This window comes from Schizosaccharomyces pombe, assembly GCF_000002945.2.
Source record: "Schizosaccharomyces pombe strain 972h- genome assembly, chromosome: II".
NCBI classification, from domain to species: domain Eukaryota; kingdom Fungi; phylum Ascomycota; class Schizosaccharomycetes; order Schizosaccharomycetales; family Schizosaccharomycetaceae; genus Schizosaccharomyces; species Schizosaccharomyces pombe.
This window is the reverse complement of record NC_003423.3, coordinates 233,254-245,045: the sequence shown is the minus strand read 5'-3', so window position 1 is coordinate 245,045 and position 11,792 is coordinate 233,254. Positions and strand designations below refer to the sequence as shown.

General features: G+C 35.6%; 4 protein-coding genes and 7 long non-coding RNA genes across 11 annotated transcripts; 4 read left to right on the top strand and 7 right to left on the bottom strand.

Moving 5' to 3' along the window:
* The first annotated feature begins 63 nt into the window (after window positions 1-63).
* hub1 (ubiquitin-like protein modifier Hub1) lies at window positions 64-1,080 on the top strand. The gene is made up of 3 exons (NM_001021006.3): window positions 64-111; window positions 182-283; window positions 333-1,080. Exons 1-3 carry the CDS (start codon window positions 95-97, stop codon window positions 433-435), a joined length of 222 nt encoding a protein of 73 aa, NP_595099.1. The 5' UTR covers window positions 64-94; the 3' UTR covers window positions 436-1,080.
* SPOM_SPNCRNA.4624 lies at window positions 660-1,771 on the bottom strand. The gene has a single exon (NR_193983.1). It is a non-coding gene; the product is annotated as a non-coding RNA (long non-coding RNA).
* Window positions 1,404-5,208, top strand: pmr1 (P-type calcium transport ATPase Pmr1). Its single transcript, NM_001021005.3, has one exon. The coding sequence runs from the start codon at window positions 1,977-1,979 to the stop codon at window positions 4,674-4,676; it is 2,700 nt and encodes an 899-aa protein (NP_595098.1). The 5' UTR covers window positions 1,404-1,976; the 3' UTR covers window positions 4,677-5,208.
* Window positions 1,940-2,627, bottom strand: SPOM_SPNCRNA.4623. The gene has a single exon (NR_193982.1). It is a non-coding gene; the product is annotated as a non-coding RNA (long non-coding RNA).
* SPOM_SPNCRNA.4622 lies at window positions 4,856-5,634 on the bottom strand. Its single transcript, NR_193981.1, has one exon. It is a non-coding gene; the product is annotated as a non-coding RNA (long non-coding RNA).
* Window positions 5,447-10,569, top strand: atg2 (autophagy-associated protein Atg2). Its single transcript, NM_001356244.2, has 2 exons — window positions 5,447-10,452; window positions 10,523-10,569. Exons 1-2 carry the CDS (start codon window positions 5,533-5,535, stop codon window positions 10,541-10,543), a joined length of 4,941 nt encoding a protein of 1,646 aa, NP_001342784.1. The 5' UTR covers window positions 5,447-5,532; the 3' UTR covers window positions 10,544-10,569.
* On the bottom strand, window positions 7,300-7,578 carry SPOM_SPNCRNA.4621. Its single transcript, NR_193980.1, has one exon. It is a non-coding gene; the product is annotated as a non-coding RNA (long non-coding RNA).
* Window positions 7,970-8,938, bottom strand: SPOM_SPNCRNA.4620. Its single transcript, NR_193979.1, has one exon. It is a non-coding gene; the product is annotated as a non-coding RNA (long non-coding RNA).
* Window positions 9,091-10,773, bottom strand: SPOM_SPNCRNA.4619. The gene has a single exon (NR_193978.1). It is a non-coding gene; the product is annotated as a non-coding RNA (long non-coding RNA).
* Window positions 10,716-11,779, top strand: SPOM_SPBC660.17C (uncharacterized protein). The gene is made up of 2 exons (NM_001021003.3): window positions 10,716-10,879; window positions 10,976-11,779. The coding sequence occupies exons 1-2, from the start codon at window positions 10,798-10,800 to the stop codon at window positions 11,410-11,412; spliced, it is 519 nt and encodes a 172-aa protein (NP_595096.1). The 5' UTR covers window positions 10,716-10,797; the 3' UTR covers window positions 11,413-11,779.
* On the bottom strand, window positions 10,988-11,322 carry SPOM_SPNCRNA.4618. The gene has a single exon (NR_193977.1). It is a non-coding gene; the product is annotated as a non-coding RNA (long non-coding RNA).
* Window positions 11,780-11,792: the final 13 nt, after the last annotated feature.

The window sequence follows — 11,792 nt, the reverse complement described above, 5'->3', positions numbered from 1 at the left end:
TCCTGACGTTAACGATTATTAACGAGACTAAAGTTAAATAACATTTAATGAAGACAAACTGGTAACTAAACTCTCCATTACTTTTGCATTCAATATGATCGAAGTTTTATGGTATGTTTGACTTATTTTACTTTCTGGGAGCATTGAAATTGGAAAACATAAAGCTCTAACTAAATTTTAGTAACGATCGTCTAGGGAAAAAAGTACGCGTAAAATGTATGCCTGATGACACAGTTGGAGATTTTAAAAAACTTGTTGCAGCTCAGACCGGTACAGATCCAAGGTAAGGATTAAATTCATCATTTGTTAAAAAAATGTTAACAAAAAAATAGAAGGATCGTCTTAAAAAAATGGCACAGCGTCTTTAAGGATAACATCACATTAGCCGACTATGAAATACACGATGGAATGAGCTTGGAGATGTATTATTCTTAAAAAGCGAAACTTTTATTTTCTTAAAAAATAATATACTTGGAAGTTTTATGTTAACGAAAGTAGCAAATTGACTTTAAACTTGTTTAATGAAAATCTGATGGATAGAGTTATATTGTTGAGCAGATTTGTTAAGTTTTTTACAAAGGAAATTTGGTTTATTATTTTCAATTTTTTTCAATTCACCTTCGAAGGTTTTGTATTTACCTGTTCAAACTACTAAATAAATAATGATTTTTCGTTGAAATGCTATCTTTTTGAGTCTAATAATTTGGATACTTTTTTATCTTTCAAATTGCTTACCTCCCCAAATTGTGATATAAGTCAGCTAGACAATGATAATAATATTGTTTTCTAGCTGCCATATCAATAGTTGTTCATCAAGCCTTTTACGCTTCTAGTCAAGTGTAACCGCTTTAAAAATGGAAACCAGTATGTTTATTCTTAATATGAATGGATTTTTCAAATTCAAATTTACCATTAAATTTACAAGGCTTATATCTTGTCATGGGTAGGACCAATTTCCTAGGTTCATGACCGTTTATGAAATTATGTCTTCAATGCTTCGTATTTATTCATCATACCAAGGAAGATGAAACAAATTATCAAGGAAAAGAGGGATTCCGAATTATATTAGTATAAAGCTTTATAATGTTACGCCACTGTTTTATTTCTTAGCCCTGCTTTCTTCTGAATGTAATATTTTTTTTTTTTTTTAAGAAAATAATTCTTTGAAACAGGTTTTAAACATTTTTAGTAATGATGAAACTCAATTGACCTGCTTTTCAAAAAATCAGAAAATTCATTAACATGAAAAAATTTCAGATATGTATTGGTTACCAAAAAATCATCTACGGGAGTATTCAATTTTTTTAAAACTATTCTCTGAATTGATTATACTTCTTTTACATTTTGGAGTTGTAATAGCTTGACTCAGAAGTATCTGCTAAGCCTCCATCTTTACTCAAGCTAACCTTTCCCAACTTGTCATCCAGACGATCACCTTCGTTGGTCTAAGCTTACCAGTCTAAAAGGTCGAAACAAAAGTACTGCTTTATTCTTTGAGAATATAAACAAGTGTTGTTCAAAGTTCTAAGCCAGGATTTGCGTTTTTGTATGCTGGGTCTGTTGGTATTTAACCAGAGACGTGCTAGGTTCATAAGTCCGATTTTCTAGGACTTTCTTTTGAAACGTTCTAACAGTGAGCTTGGACAGTTTATAAATTCTTTTTTTATTTCTCACGGGTTCCTTTCAACATTTCTTTGGATTTTATGAGTGATAAGTGGATATTGTTCATTGTCTAGATTAATTGTTGGTAAATTCATCTATCTCTTAATTTTCAACATTGGAAAGTATATTCTTTGTGCTGAGCATTTAGGAATCCTTTACATCTTAAATACTTGCTTTTATACTGGCGTTTTAGAAAGTATCGAATAGCAGTGTCTTTTTTTTTTTTTTGTTTACAAGATTTTTTATTTTTACATTACCCCAACTTTCTTTTACTACTTTTTCTCGTTTTTGTTTTTGTATGAAACAGTTCCATAATGAGTGTTCAATATGATGCATTCAGTGTTGAGCAAACTTGTGCGGATTTAGAAACTGACATGTATAATGGCCTCTCTAGTCTCCAGGAGATCACGCGACGTAACAAGGTTCATGGAGATAATGATTTGAAGGTAGAAGATGAAGAAAACATGGTGGTTCAATTTCTTAAGCAATTTGTTAAAGATCCCCTAATTCTTTTGCTTTTTGCAAGTTCTGCAATTTCGGTGACATTGGGTAATATAGATGATGCTATTAGCATCGCTTTAGCTATAGTTATTGTCGTGACTGTTGGATTTGTTCAAGAGTATCGATCTGAGCAATCTTTAAAGGCGCTGAATAACCTTGTACCTCATTATTGCAATGTTATCCGGTCCGGAAAAACGGAGCATATTGTTGCTAGTAAATTGGTTCCTGGAGATTTAGTTATCTTACAAATTGGTGATCGTGTTCCTGCTGATCTGCGAATCGTTGAAGCTACCGAGTTGGAAATTGATGAATCAAATCTAACAGGGGAAAACTCGCCACGAAAGAAGAGTAGCGAAGCTATATCTTCAAACATATCTCTTACTGAAAGAAATAACATAGCTTTTATGGGTACCCTCGTTCGTCATGGTCATGGGAGAGGAATAGTTGTCGCTACTGGATCTGATACGGAATTCGGTCGTGTTTTCCTTACTATGCAGCAAACTGAAAAACCAAAGACGCCATTGCAGAACAGTATGGATGACTTAGGCAAGCAACTCTCTTTAATCTCTTTAATTGGTATTGCCGTCATTGTGCTTGTTGGTTTTTTCCAAGGTAAAAATTGGTTAGAAATGCTTACAATTGGAGTTAGTTTGGCTGTCGCCGCTATTCCTGAAGGTCTTCCAATTATCGTAACAGTCACCCTTGCTTTAGGCGTGTTACGCATGTCTAAGAAGAGGGCTATTATCCGTCGGTTACCCAGTGTTGAAACTTTGGGAAGTGTTAACGTTATTTGTTCGGACAAGACTGGTACTCTAACAATGAACCATATGACAGTTACTAAAATTTATACATGTGGAATGTTAGCAGCTTTCTCCTTACCAGAAAGTGAACATATAGAGCTAAGTGTTAGGCGCACTGTTGGTATCGAAAAGGCACTTCTAGCTGCTGCTTTATGCAACAATAGTAAAGTTCATAACAAAGCTGATTCTATTTTGGACACTACTTGTCCCTGGGCTGGATTTCCAGTTGATGTCGCTTTAATCGAATGTTCTGAGCGATTCGGGTTGAAGGATCCTCGTGAAACGTACAGTCGTATATCTGAGGTTTCATTTAGCAGTGAGCGCAAATACATGTCTGTTGCTGTCCAATACAACTCTAGCAAAATGAATTTCATGAAGGGAGCCACTGAACAAGTGCTGTCAAGTTGTGCATATTTTAGCGATCAGGATGGTGTTCAACACGAGCTTACTGCGGAAATGAAGGAGAACATTCAACGTAACGAGTTTGAAATGGCTGCTTCGGGACTCAGAATTATAGCTGTTGCCAGTGGTATAAATACCAATAAACTTGTATTTCATGGTCTTTTTGGCATCAACGATCCCCCTCGACCCCAAGTCCGCGAAAGTGTACAATATCTAATGACTGGAGGGGTTCGAGTTATTATGATTACAGGTGATAGCGTTGTTACTGCAATAAGCATCGCTAGAAGTTTGGGTATGGCTATTCCTAGTAATGACGAAGAAGCAATTCGTAACTATGCGCTGACTGGAGCTCAGTTAGATGATCTTGATTCTTCCTCTTTACGTGATGCCGTTTCCCGTGTAGTAGTCTTTGCAAGAACTACACCTCAACATAAAATGAAAATTGTTGAAGCCCTTCAAAGCCTTGGTGATGTTGTGGCTATGACTGGTGATGGCGTAAACGATGCACCTGCCCTCAAACTTGCAGACATTGGTATAGCAATGGGTCGACAAGGTACGGATGTTGCCAAAGAAGCGGCTGATATGATTCTTACCGATGATTCTTTTGCGACTATTTTGAGTGCTGTTGAGGAAGGTAAGGGAATATTCAATAACATTAAAAATTTCATTACTTTCCAATTGTCTACGAGTGTGGCTGCTCTTTCATTAATCGCCATTTCGTCTGTTTTCGGCTTCCAAAATCCCCTCAATGCCATGCAAATTCTTTGGATCAATATTCTAATGGATGGACCCCCTGCACAAAGTCTCGGAGTAGAGTCAGTTGATGAAGACGTGATGATGAAACCTCCTCGTCCAAGGAATGCTCCTATTATATCAGTTCAGCTTTTACAACGTGTTTTACTCAGTGCATTTATAATAGTTACTGTCACTATTGTGGTATTTAGAGTACAAATGCAAGACGGCAATGTAACAGCTAGAGATACTACTATGACTTTTACTTGTTTTGTTTTCTTCGATATGTTTAATGCTTTAGCATGTCGTTCCGAAACAAAATCGGTTTTCAAGCTTGGTATTTTCTCTAATAGAATGTTCAATATCGCAGTCGGAGGCTCATTAATTGGTCAAGCCTTGGTAGTTTATGCTTCCCCCTTTCAGCGTATTTTTCAAACTGAAGCTATTGGACTTAAAGATGTTCTAATATTGTTAGCTTGTACCAGTTCTGTTCTCTGGGTTGACGAAATTCGCAAATGGTATCGTCGCCGTAAAGGTCTTGTTAGAACAAAGAGCAATTATCTGCTAAGGAATGTATAAATGATACGTTTTGCGGTAACAAGTTGCATATCTTTGTGCTAAGTTTAAAATTACTTAAGGAGCTTTACTATTATTTTGTGAATACAAAATTCCAATGCTATATGTATTTAAAAAATTCCTGTATTTTATTAATTTTTTGACTAATGATTATTAGCTTTCCGCTGGTTTCTTATTCTTATGGCACAAAAGGGGTTTGCTTCTCTGCCATGAAGTACTCGAGTCTATACCATTCGTTTAAAAGCTTTCATCGTTACTTTTCATTTCAGTTTTTTTTTTCGAAAATCCTGTATCTTGGTTAATTTTCAAGCACTTAGTATGTTCAGGCTTTATTATTCATCACCTTGATGCAGTCCTCACTGGTTAGTCTTAAAACCAAATTATATGATTTTATTCTGACTAAAGGTTAATCTAAAACATATTAGTTGTAGTTTCTATATAGAAACAAATAATAAAGGCTTATCAAAATTAAAGGTTTTAAAATCGGTTGTCGCTTTTCATCATTTAATTAATGCAAAAGAAAAATTATACGAGATTAAACAGCCGCGTTGCTCTAAATTGTTTTTGTATCATTATATCTTGTGCTGTTTCAAAGTCAGTTTATACATGTTTATTGAACAGTTGATTCATGTGACCGACTCGCCTTAAGTAATTTTTCTTGTCATTAACGTTTGGTCTTCAATGAGTAAATTTTCCATTCATTAGATTGTCACAAGATGTTGGCATTATTGTTTTTATTTCGTGTACATCAACGCTATCGTCGCATATTTGTCGTCCCACTACCAAAATCTGAATGAGGCAAATAAGTGTGAGATAGACACAAATTTGAACCCGAAATTCAATTAAGCAAAGGAGGATGATGAGGTTACCCTCATGGCTTAAAAATTCTTCCTCTTGGCTCTGGACGGCGGCGTTATCAAGGACTGTTCAACGTCGACTATTAGCATTTGCCTTGAGAAAGCTTATTGGATCCATTCTTTTAGAAAATGTGCAGCCTGAGGATATAGACATCCTTTTTTCAAAAGGGGTCCTAATGTTGTCCAATTTACAGCTAAATTGTTCCTTTCTGAATGCAGTGGTGTCTCTTCCAATGATTAATTTTACTAAAGGAACGTTGAGGAGATTAATTTTAAGACTGAATGTTACTGATATTGTAAATTTAAACGTTGAATTAGAAGTCAATGGCTTAAGTTTGGAAATTGAACTAGTACCTCCTGATGAATCCTTAAGCTCAACTACATATGAGGATGCTCCATCACAGCTTGATATATTGGATAATGTTGTTGAATATATGAATAAAACAGCATCGCAAGACTTTGAAGATGAGGTGATCAACGAGGGATTAGAATCTGAAATTGATGGCTCTTCACATAATTTATTGGATAGTATATTGCAAAAATGTTTGGCATCTACCTCTGTCCTTATGCAAGACGCTTTAGTTTACATAGGGACTGCAAATATGTCTACTAGGTTGGAAGCAAAACTAGATTTTATGAGCTTTTCGTCGGTTAAAAGTAACTCTACATCTCGATTACTCAATATTAATGGCATAACAGTATCCATGGTTCGGCCCATAAGCAAGAGTAACGCAGGATCATCTTCTCCTCCTCGATCTGAAGAGTCATTTGTATCGATGGATTCCTCTTCTAGTATAGTAGAGGGCTTTGAGAATGATCTATCGCCATCACAGGTCACACTAAATGAATCATCAATAATAAGCTCAAATAGAGAAGAAGAATCATTTTACTCTGTCCACGATTCTGTTACTCAGAAAAAAACAAGGACTAGCTGGTTAATTTTTCAATGTTCTGGCGAATTTAGGCTTGTTTTCAGTATTGAGTCCTCTAACTTATTGGTTATTGAGTCTCACGTCCCTTCATGTGTTCTTAATATTAACTCACAAGTCATTGCGTTTCTGTTATATCTCTACGGGTATTTTTTACCTGCTCCTTCCACCCCTGGATTTTCTTCAAATAAACCGCCTCTTACTATGTTACAACTTGATATCCACATATCTTCTGTACAAATCCTTACCCACTGTAAACTCCCCGAATCTCAGGATTTTTCTATGCATAATGATGTTGATGAATTGCTACATACCATCCCCTCAAATGGAGCTGTTTTTGAAATGAAAATTAATCAAATTCAAATCTTTAATGACAATAATGATATTGATGAACTAACGATGACTTTCTCTGATTTAGATATTTTTATGGATTCTGTTACACTGGTGTCTTTTGGTAAAAGTCTGCAATCACCATGCTCGCTGATTTTTAAAAAGCTTGAACGAATAGTGTCCTTATTCATACACATTCCTGGGGGAGAAATTTCTTTACCTCTTGGAAAGGCCTTATTACTTCAAGAATCGTTCGTGGAGTTTACTAATGATATATCCAATCTGCAAAATTTCCTGTCAAATTCAGATCCATTTAAACGGTCAATTCAAGAAACCTTTGAGGCGCCCAAACCCTTTGAGGTGGAAATGAATCAACCGAGTTTTGAGATTATTGCACTCTTTGATGAGCTTCAACTTCAAATATTGAATGAACTTTCAACTCAATCATTATACAAACTTACTTTGAGAGTATCTCACTTGCAATTTACAAGAAAATCTACAGGGTCTCTTTCATCTGTATTGATATTTGTAAAAAAAATCGGATGCCAGTCAGAGTTATTCAATTGTGAAAATTCTGATTGGACCAAGGTGTCATCATCTACTGCTTTTCACCTTTCTAATAGTTTATTTGAAACTCATGACACTACCGGGACTTCCAATTTTGCAGTTTCTATACAGCAGGAAAAGCATTACTATCCAGTATTTCAGCCTGCGCCAACCGAGTTTTCCTATCCAGAAAAGCATTTTTATTTTGCAGTCGATAACTTTAATGTTTTCATTAGCAAGGAGGTCGTTCGACTTTTCAAAACTTTATATGAAACTATTGCTTCCTCTTTGGTAACTCCAGTTACACCTAATAAGTTGGTGACTTCAGATTACAAAAACGTATTAAAAATCCGCACCAGAACATTCTCGTTATCTTTATTAAATGATGATGGCAGCTCTTTTGCTCTCAAATGCATTCGAATTAAGCATTACATGTGTTGGGCTGGTGCACAATTAATTTCATTGAGTTTACGACTTTATAATGTTTCTGCGGAATACTTATCTGAGTCTTTAGAAATTTTACCAGTCGTTTCTTTTATAAGGAACTTAAGAAATGATGAAAAGTATTTATTAAATGCTGATTTTAGCTATGCCCTTAAAAGATCATCAGGATCTAATGATAATACCATATTTGTCAAAATAACTGATCTTGGATATGAGCACTACCCTACATGCCCTTGGATTTCGGATTTATTAAAAACCTACTTTCCTCAGGATCCTGAAGTTCCATTCTTAGCATTTCCTGATTTTCCATTTAATATTAAGTTGGACCTTAGAGAGTCAATAATAGGTCTGAATCCTAGGACGCTTGAGGCGAAGTTATTACTATATTTGAAGTCACTTGATGTTGAAATTGATGCACTTGTCGCTTCAAATCCATTAAACATTCGTATCATGGCAGCTGAAACGGTAGTATACATTATTGACAAATTGAACCAAAGCGTTTTGGAAGGAAAGACTTCTGTGTTAAAACGTGAAATTCTTAACTCTTCCCTCCATTTCCCTGGACTCTCGATAAAAGATACTATCGAATTTGTTGTTAAATCTTTGGGTTATGTTGAAATATCTCAGCTAAAAAATTTGACATTGTCATTAGTTGTCAATGCTGAGGAAGGGGTTTTTTCTACCTTGATAACTGTTGATAACCTCGATGCACAAGTACAATCTTGTGCGGATAGCACCGAGTTGTTGATTAAAGTTTTGTCTGATTTAGGATCAACTGAAGATGAAGAAATATCGGATTGCTATTTGGCTCTCCCTATTGAAGACTATGCAAAATCCTTGACCGAAGTTGACTACAACTTTTTTGAAAATCGTGGCATAGATTACAAGTCCAATCCTACTGAACAGAGTACGGTGCTAGTATCTTCTGACAATGATATATCTTCGCAAGAAATTAAAATCGTAGACGATTATTATATTTCTTCAAACGAACACTCCACTCATGCCAGTGATTTGGCATCTGTTTCGTCCGAGGAATTTGTAATAGATGATGGTTCGTCATCAATTATCGATATTTCCGATGAACTTCAAGATGAATCGAGTTCCCGAGACTCCTTAAAAAAGGGTATAGAGCTTATTGAGGATTATTACTTAAGTCAAAGCACTTCAAAGCTTGAATCTTCTGTAGAAGGAAAAAATTATCTCTTAAAAGTAAAATTTAAAGATATCAACGTGAACTGGGATTTGCATGATGGTTATGATTGGGAAGCTACTCGAGCAACTATCAGCTCAGCTATCGAAAAACTATGCGATTCTTCTAGTCAAAATGATAAAATTTCTCCTGAAGCGAAAACCTTATTGTTTCAAAGCATAGTCATCAAGTCTTTTTCGAAAGTGGGAAGATTAAATATCAATCATGTATCTGAACCAATCGATTCTGATGAATTTGCTGATTATTTATCGAAATCTATTTCGTACCATTTACGCTTGGGGAAGTCAAAAAGCAAAAAGATTGGAATAGAAATTAAAGATTTACAGGGCTCTTTTACTGTATATGCTGACAGTAATGAACCTAACGCAGTACTGAACGATTTAGATATTGGTCTGAAGGACTTAATTATATATGACCATCTATCAACCTCAACCTGGAATAAATTTTTTGGACGAGATTCCAGATCTCCGTCTTCCAAGAATCGTAATCAGCACATGAATGCTCAAATTGTTACTGTGCGACCGTTACCTGAACTAAATAACAGAGAATTGAGGTTGGAATTTAGCGTTCTGCCTTGTAAAATGTATATTGACCAAGATACTTTGGATTTTTTAATACGTTTTCTTACTTTTCAAACTCCTAGTTCCTCTGAAACGTTAAACACCGAACCTGATCTACCGTTTTTTCAATCCATCTGCATAAATGCTACTCATGTAACTATCGATTTTAAATTCAAATCAGCTGATAAGGTAGGATTGAGAAGCGGAAAGCTTCCTGATTTAGGCAGCTTGATTGTTATGCAAGGTTCGGAGGTTTTCTTGCGTCAATTACAAATTTATGGACTTTCTGGTGCAGAAGAATTCCTTAATGCCCTTCTTAACGTTTGGTTGCAAGATATCCGAAACAATCAACTCTCAAAAGTTCTGAATGGTGTAGTGCCGATTCGAACAATGTTTACTGTAGGAAGAGGCATTAAAGACATTTTTGTAAGTCCAGTTCGGGGCTTGCAAGGAAACCATTCAGTCGGTAGTTTCCGGCATGGTATAATTAAATTTACTGAAAAGTACGTGAACGACTTTCTGTCTTTAAATGCGCAAGGTGCTACCGGTACGCATTCTCTTCTTCGTCAAGCCGAAAGTTATTTAGAAAGAGGAAGCAATGCTTCTGCATCTGCGTCCAGAGCCAGAAGTTATTACGCTGAACAACCTGAAACAATAGAGCAAGGGTTGAGACAAGGTTATTCTGGTTTGAAACAGGGATTACTCGGTGCCAAATCCACTTTGATGGGTCTTCCTCGAGAGACCCGCAGCCATAAATCCCTTGGTGGTGTTGCTCAAACAGTAGGTAGAAAAGTGCCATTAATTGTTCTACAGCCCATGATTGGAGCCACTGAGGCTGTTTCTAAAACGCTATTAGGCTTATCGAATTCGCTGCAACCACAGAGAAGACAGGATATGCGAGAAGTAAGTTTATTGACATCAACAGCCTGAGTTATCTTTCCTTATAAAACGATCAACGCTAACAATTCTATAGAAATACAAACGGCCTGGTTGAAATTTATATGCCTAGAAAGTATTGAAAATCCCTAAGGTAAAAGACGAAGGACTTTTTTACTCTTTGTGTTCGAACACTCTACTTGATATGATTATTTGAATCTCATTTTGGGCAGTGTGTTCGATTTTGCTACGCACTATACTGGTTACCGCTACCAGTATCGTTTGTCTTTACCTAGTTCCACCTTGCTAGTCCTGGGGCAAATATAGTAAACACAATTTGTCGGCTATTTACCCAAATAGAAAAGATGAATAATGGAACAATTACGAAAAAGGGTTGTTCGCTTTACTAACAATGATGATGATGATTTCGAGCCGGTTTTCTTGAATGAACAAGGTATGCTAATTTTGTAAGGTTAAATATAGGAGTTTGAGTTTCTATGTATATGCTTTTTAATAACATAATGTACTCTCTAACATATCTATTTCGTAGATCAAGATGCTTTCGTTGAACAACTACGTTTGACTAACAATCGGGATAATCGAATGTTTTCTATTATCTTTTCGTTCCTCTACTTGCTTTTAATAGTACCGCTGTTTTTGTATCCTGAATATTGGGCTTTTAAGTTAGTGGAGCTGTTGAGTCTTTTCTACTGTGCATATGTGATGTACTTTTTACCGTTAGAGGTTGGTCTGTTTAATCCTAAGACTCCTAACAAATGGAAGTTTCTATTTATACTGAATATTGGAGTTACAGCTTTGATTACCGTGCTTGGTTGGTCTCAGCATACGAGTTTTTTCTACGCCTTCTTAAATATTCGTACCTTGGTCTGTGGCATCACAATTTTTACGGAGATTGCACGCTATTCTATGTATCATTCAACGCTTAGCGTCGAAAAATTAGATGAGATGCGTTTTGCTCATATGTAAAAGCTGCGAGTAATTAAAGTACGATGTAACTTTGTTGTGGTCTATGGATCGTCTCTTCAATTATGTGAAATTATACGACCATTCTGTTCATACGAGACGCTTGTTTGCCTTAAAAGTTGTATATTATTATGATTATGATCTATTAAAAAAAGTAACTGTTGTTTAATGCTGAATGCTTTTTATTACGGATTTATGATGTTTGAAGGCAGCATTCAATGGCTTGCTAACTTTATACACGGGTTGCTGTGAATACCACATTCATTTATTCATTTAGTAGCAGATTCTCAATGCCAAAGAACAGAAATTTTATGATTATCTTTACTACAAAATTAGGCAGATTACCTAAAGTATTTGTTTTACAAAAGGAATGTTATATGTAT

Excerpts from the sequence above, each read along its gene's own strand:
- pmr1 (NM_001021005.3), top strand. The coding sequence starts at position 1,977 with ATGAGTGTTCAATATGATGCATTCAGTGTTGAGCAAACTTGTGCGGAT.
- SPOM_SPBC660.17C (NM_001021003.3), top strand. The coding sequence starts at position 10,798 with ATGGAACAATTACGAAAAAGGGTTGTTCGCTTTACTAACAATGATGAT. Across the intron at positions 10,880-10,975 it reads GGTTTTCTTGAATGAACAAG|ATCAAGATGCTTTCGTTGAA; the intron begins GTATGCTAATTT and ends TCTATTTCGTAG.
- atg2 (NM_001356244.2), top strand. The coding sequence starts at position 5,533 with ATGAGGTTACCCTCATGGCTTAAAAATTCTTCCTCTTGGCTCTGGACG. Across the intron at positions 10,453-10,522 it reads GAAGACAGGATATGCGAGAA|AAATACAAACGGCCTGGTTG; the intron begins GTAAGTTTATTG and ends ACAATTCTATAG.
- hub1 (NM_001021006.3), top strand. Across the intron at positions 284-332 it reads CAGACCGGTACAGATCCAAG|AAGGATCGTCTTAAAAAAAT; the intron begins GTAAGGATTAAA and ends ACAAAAAAATAG.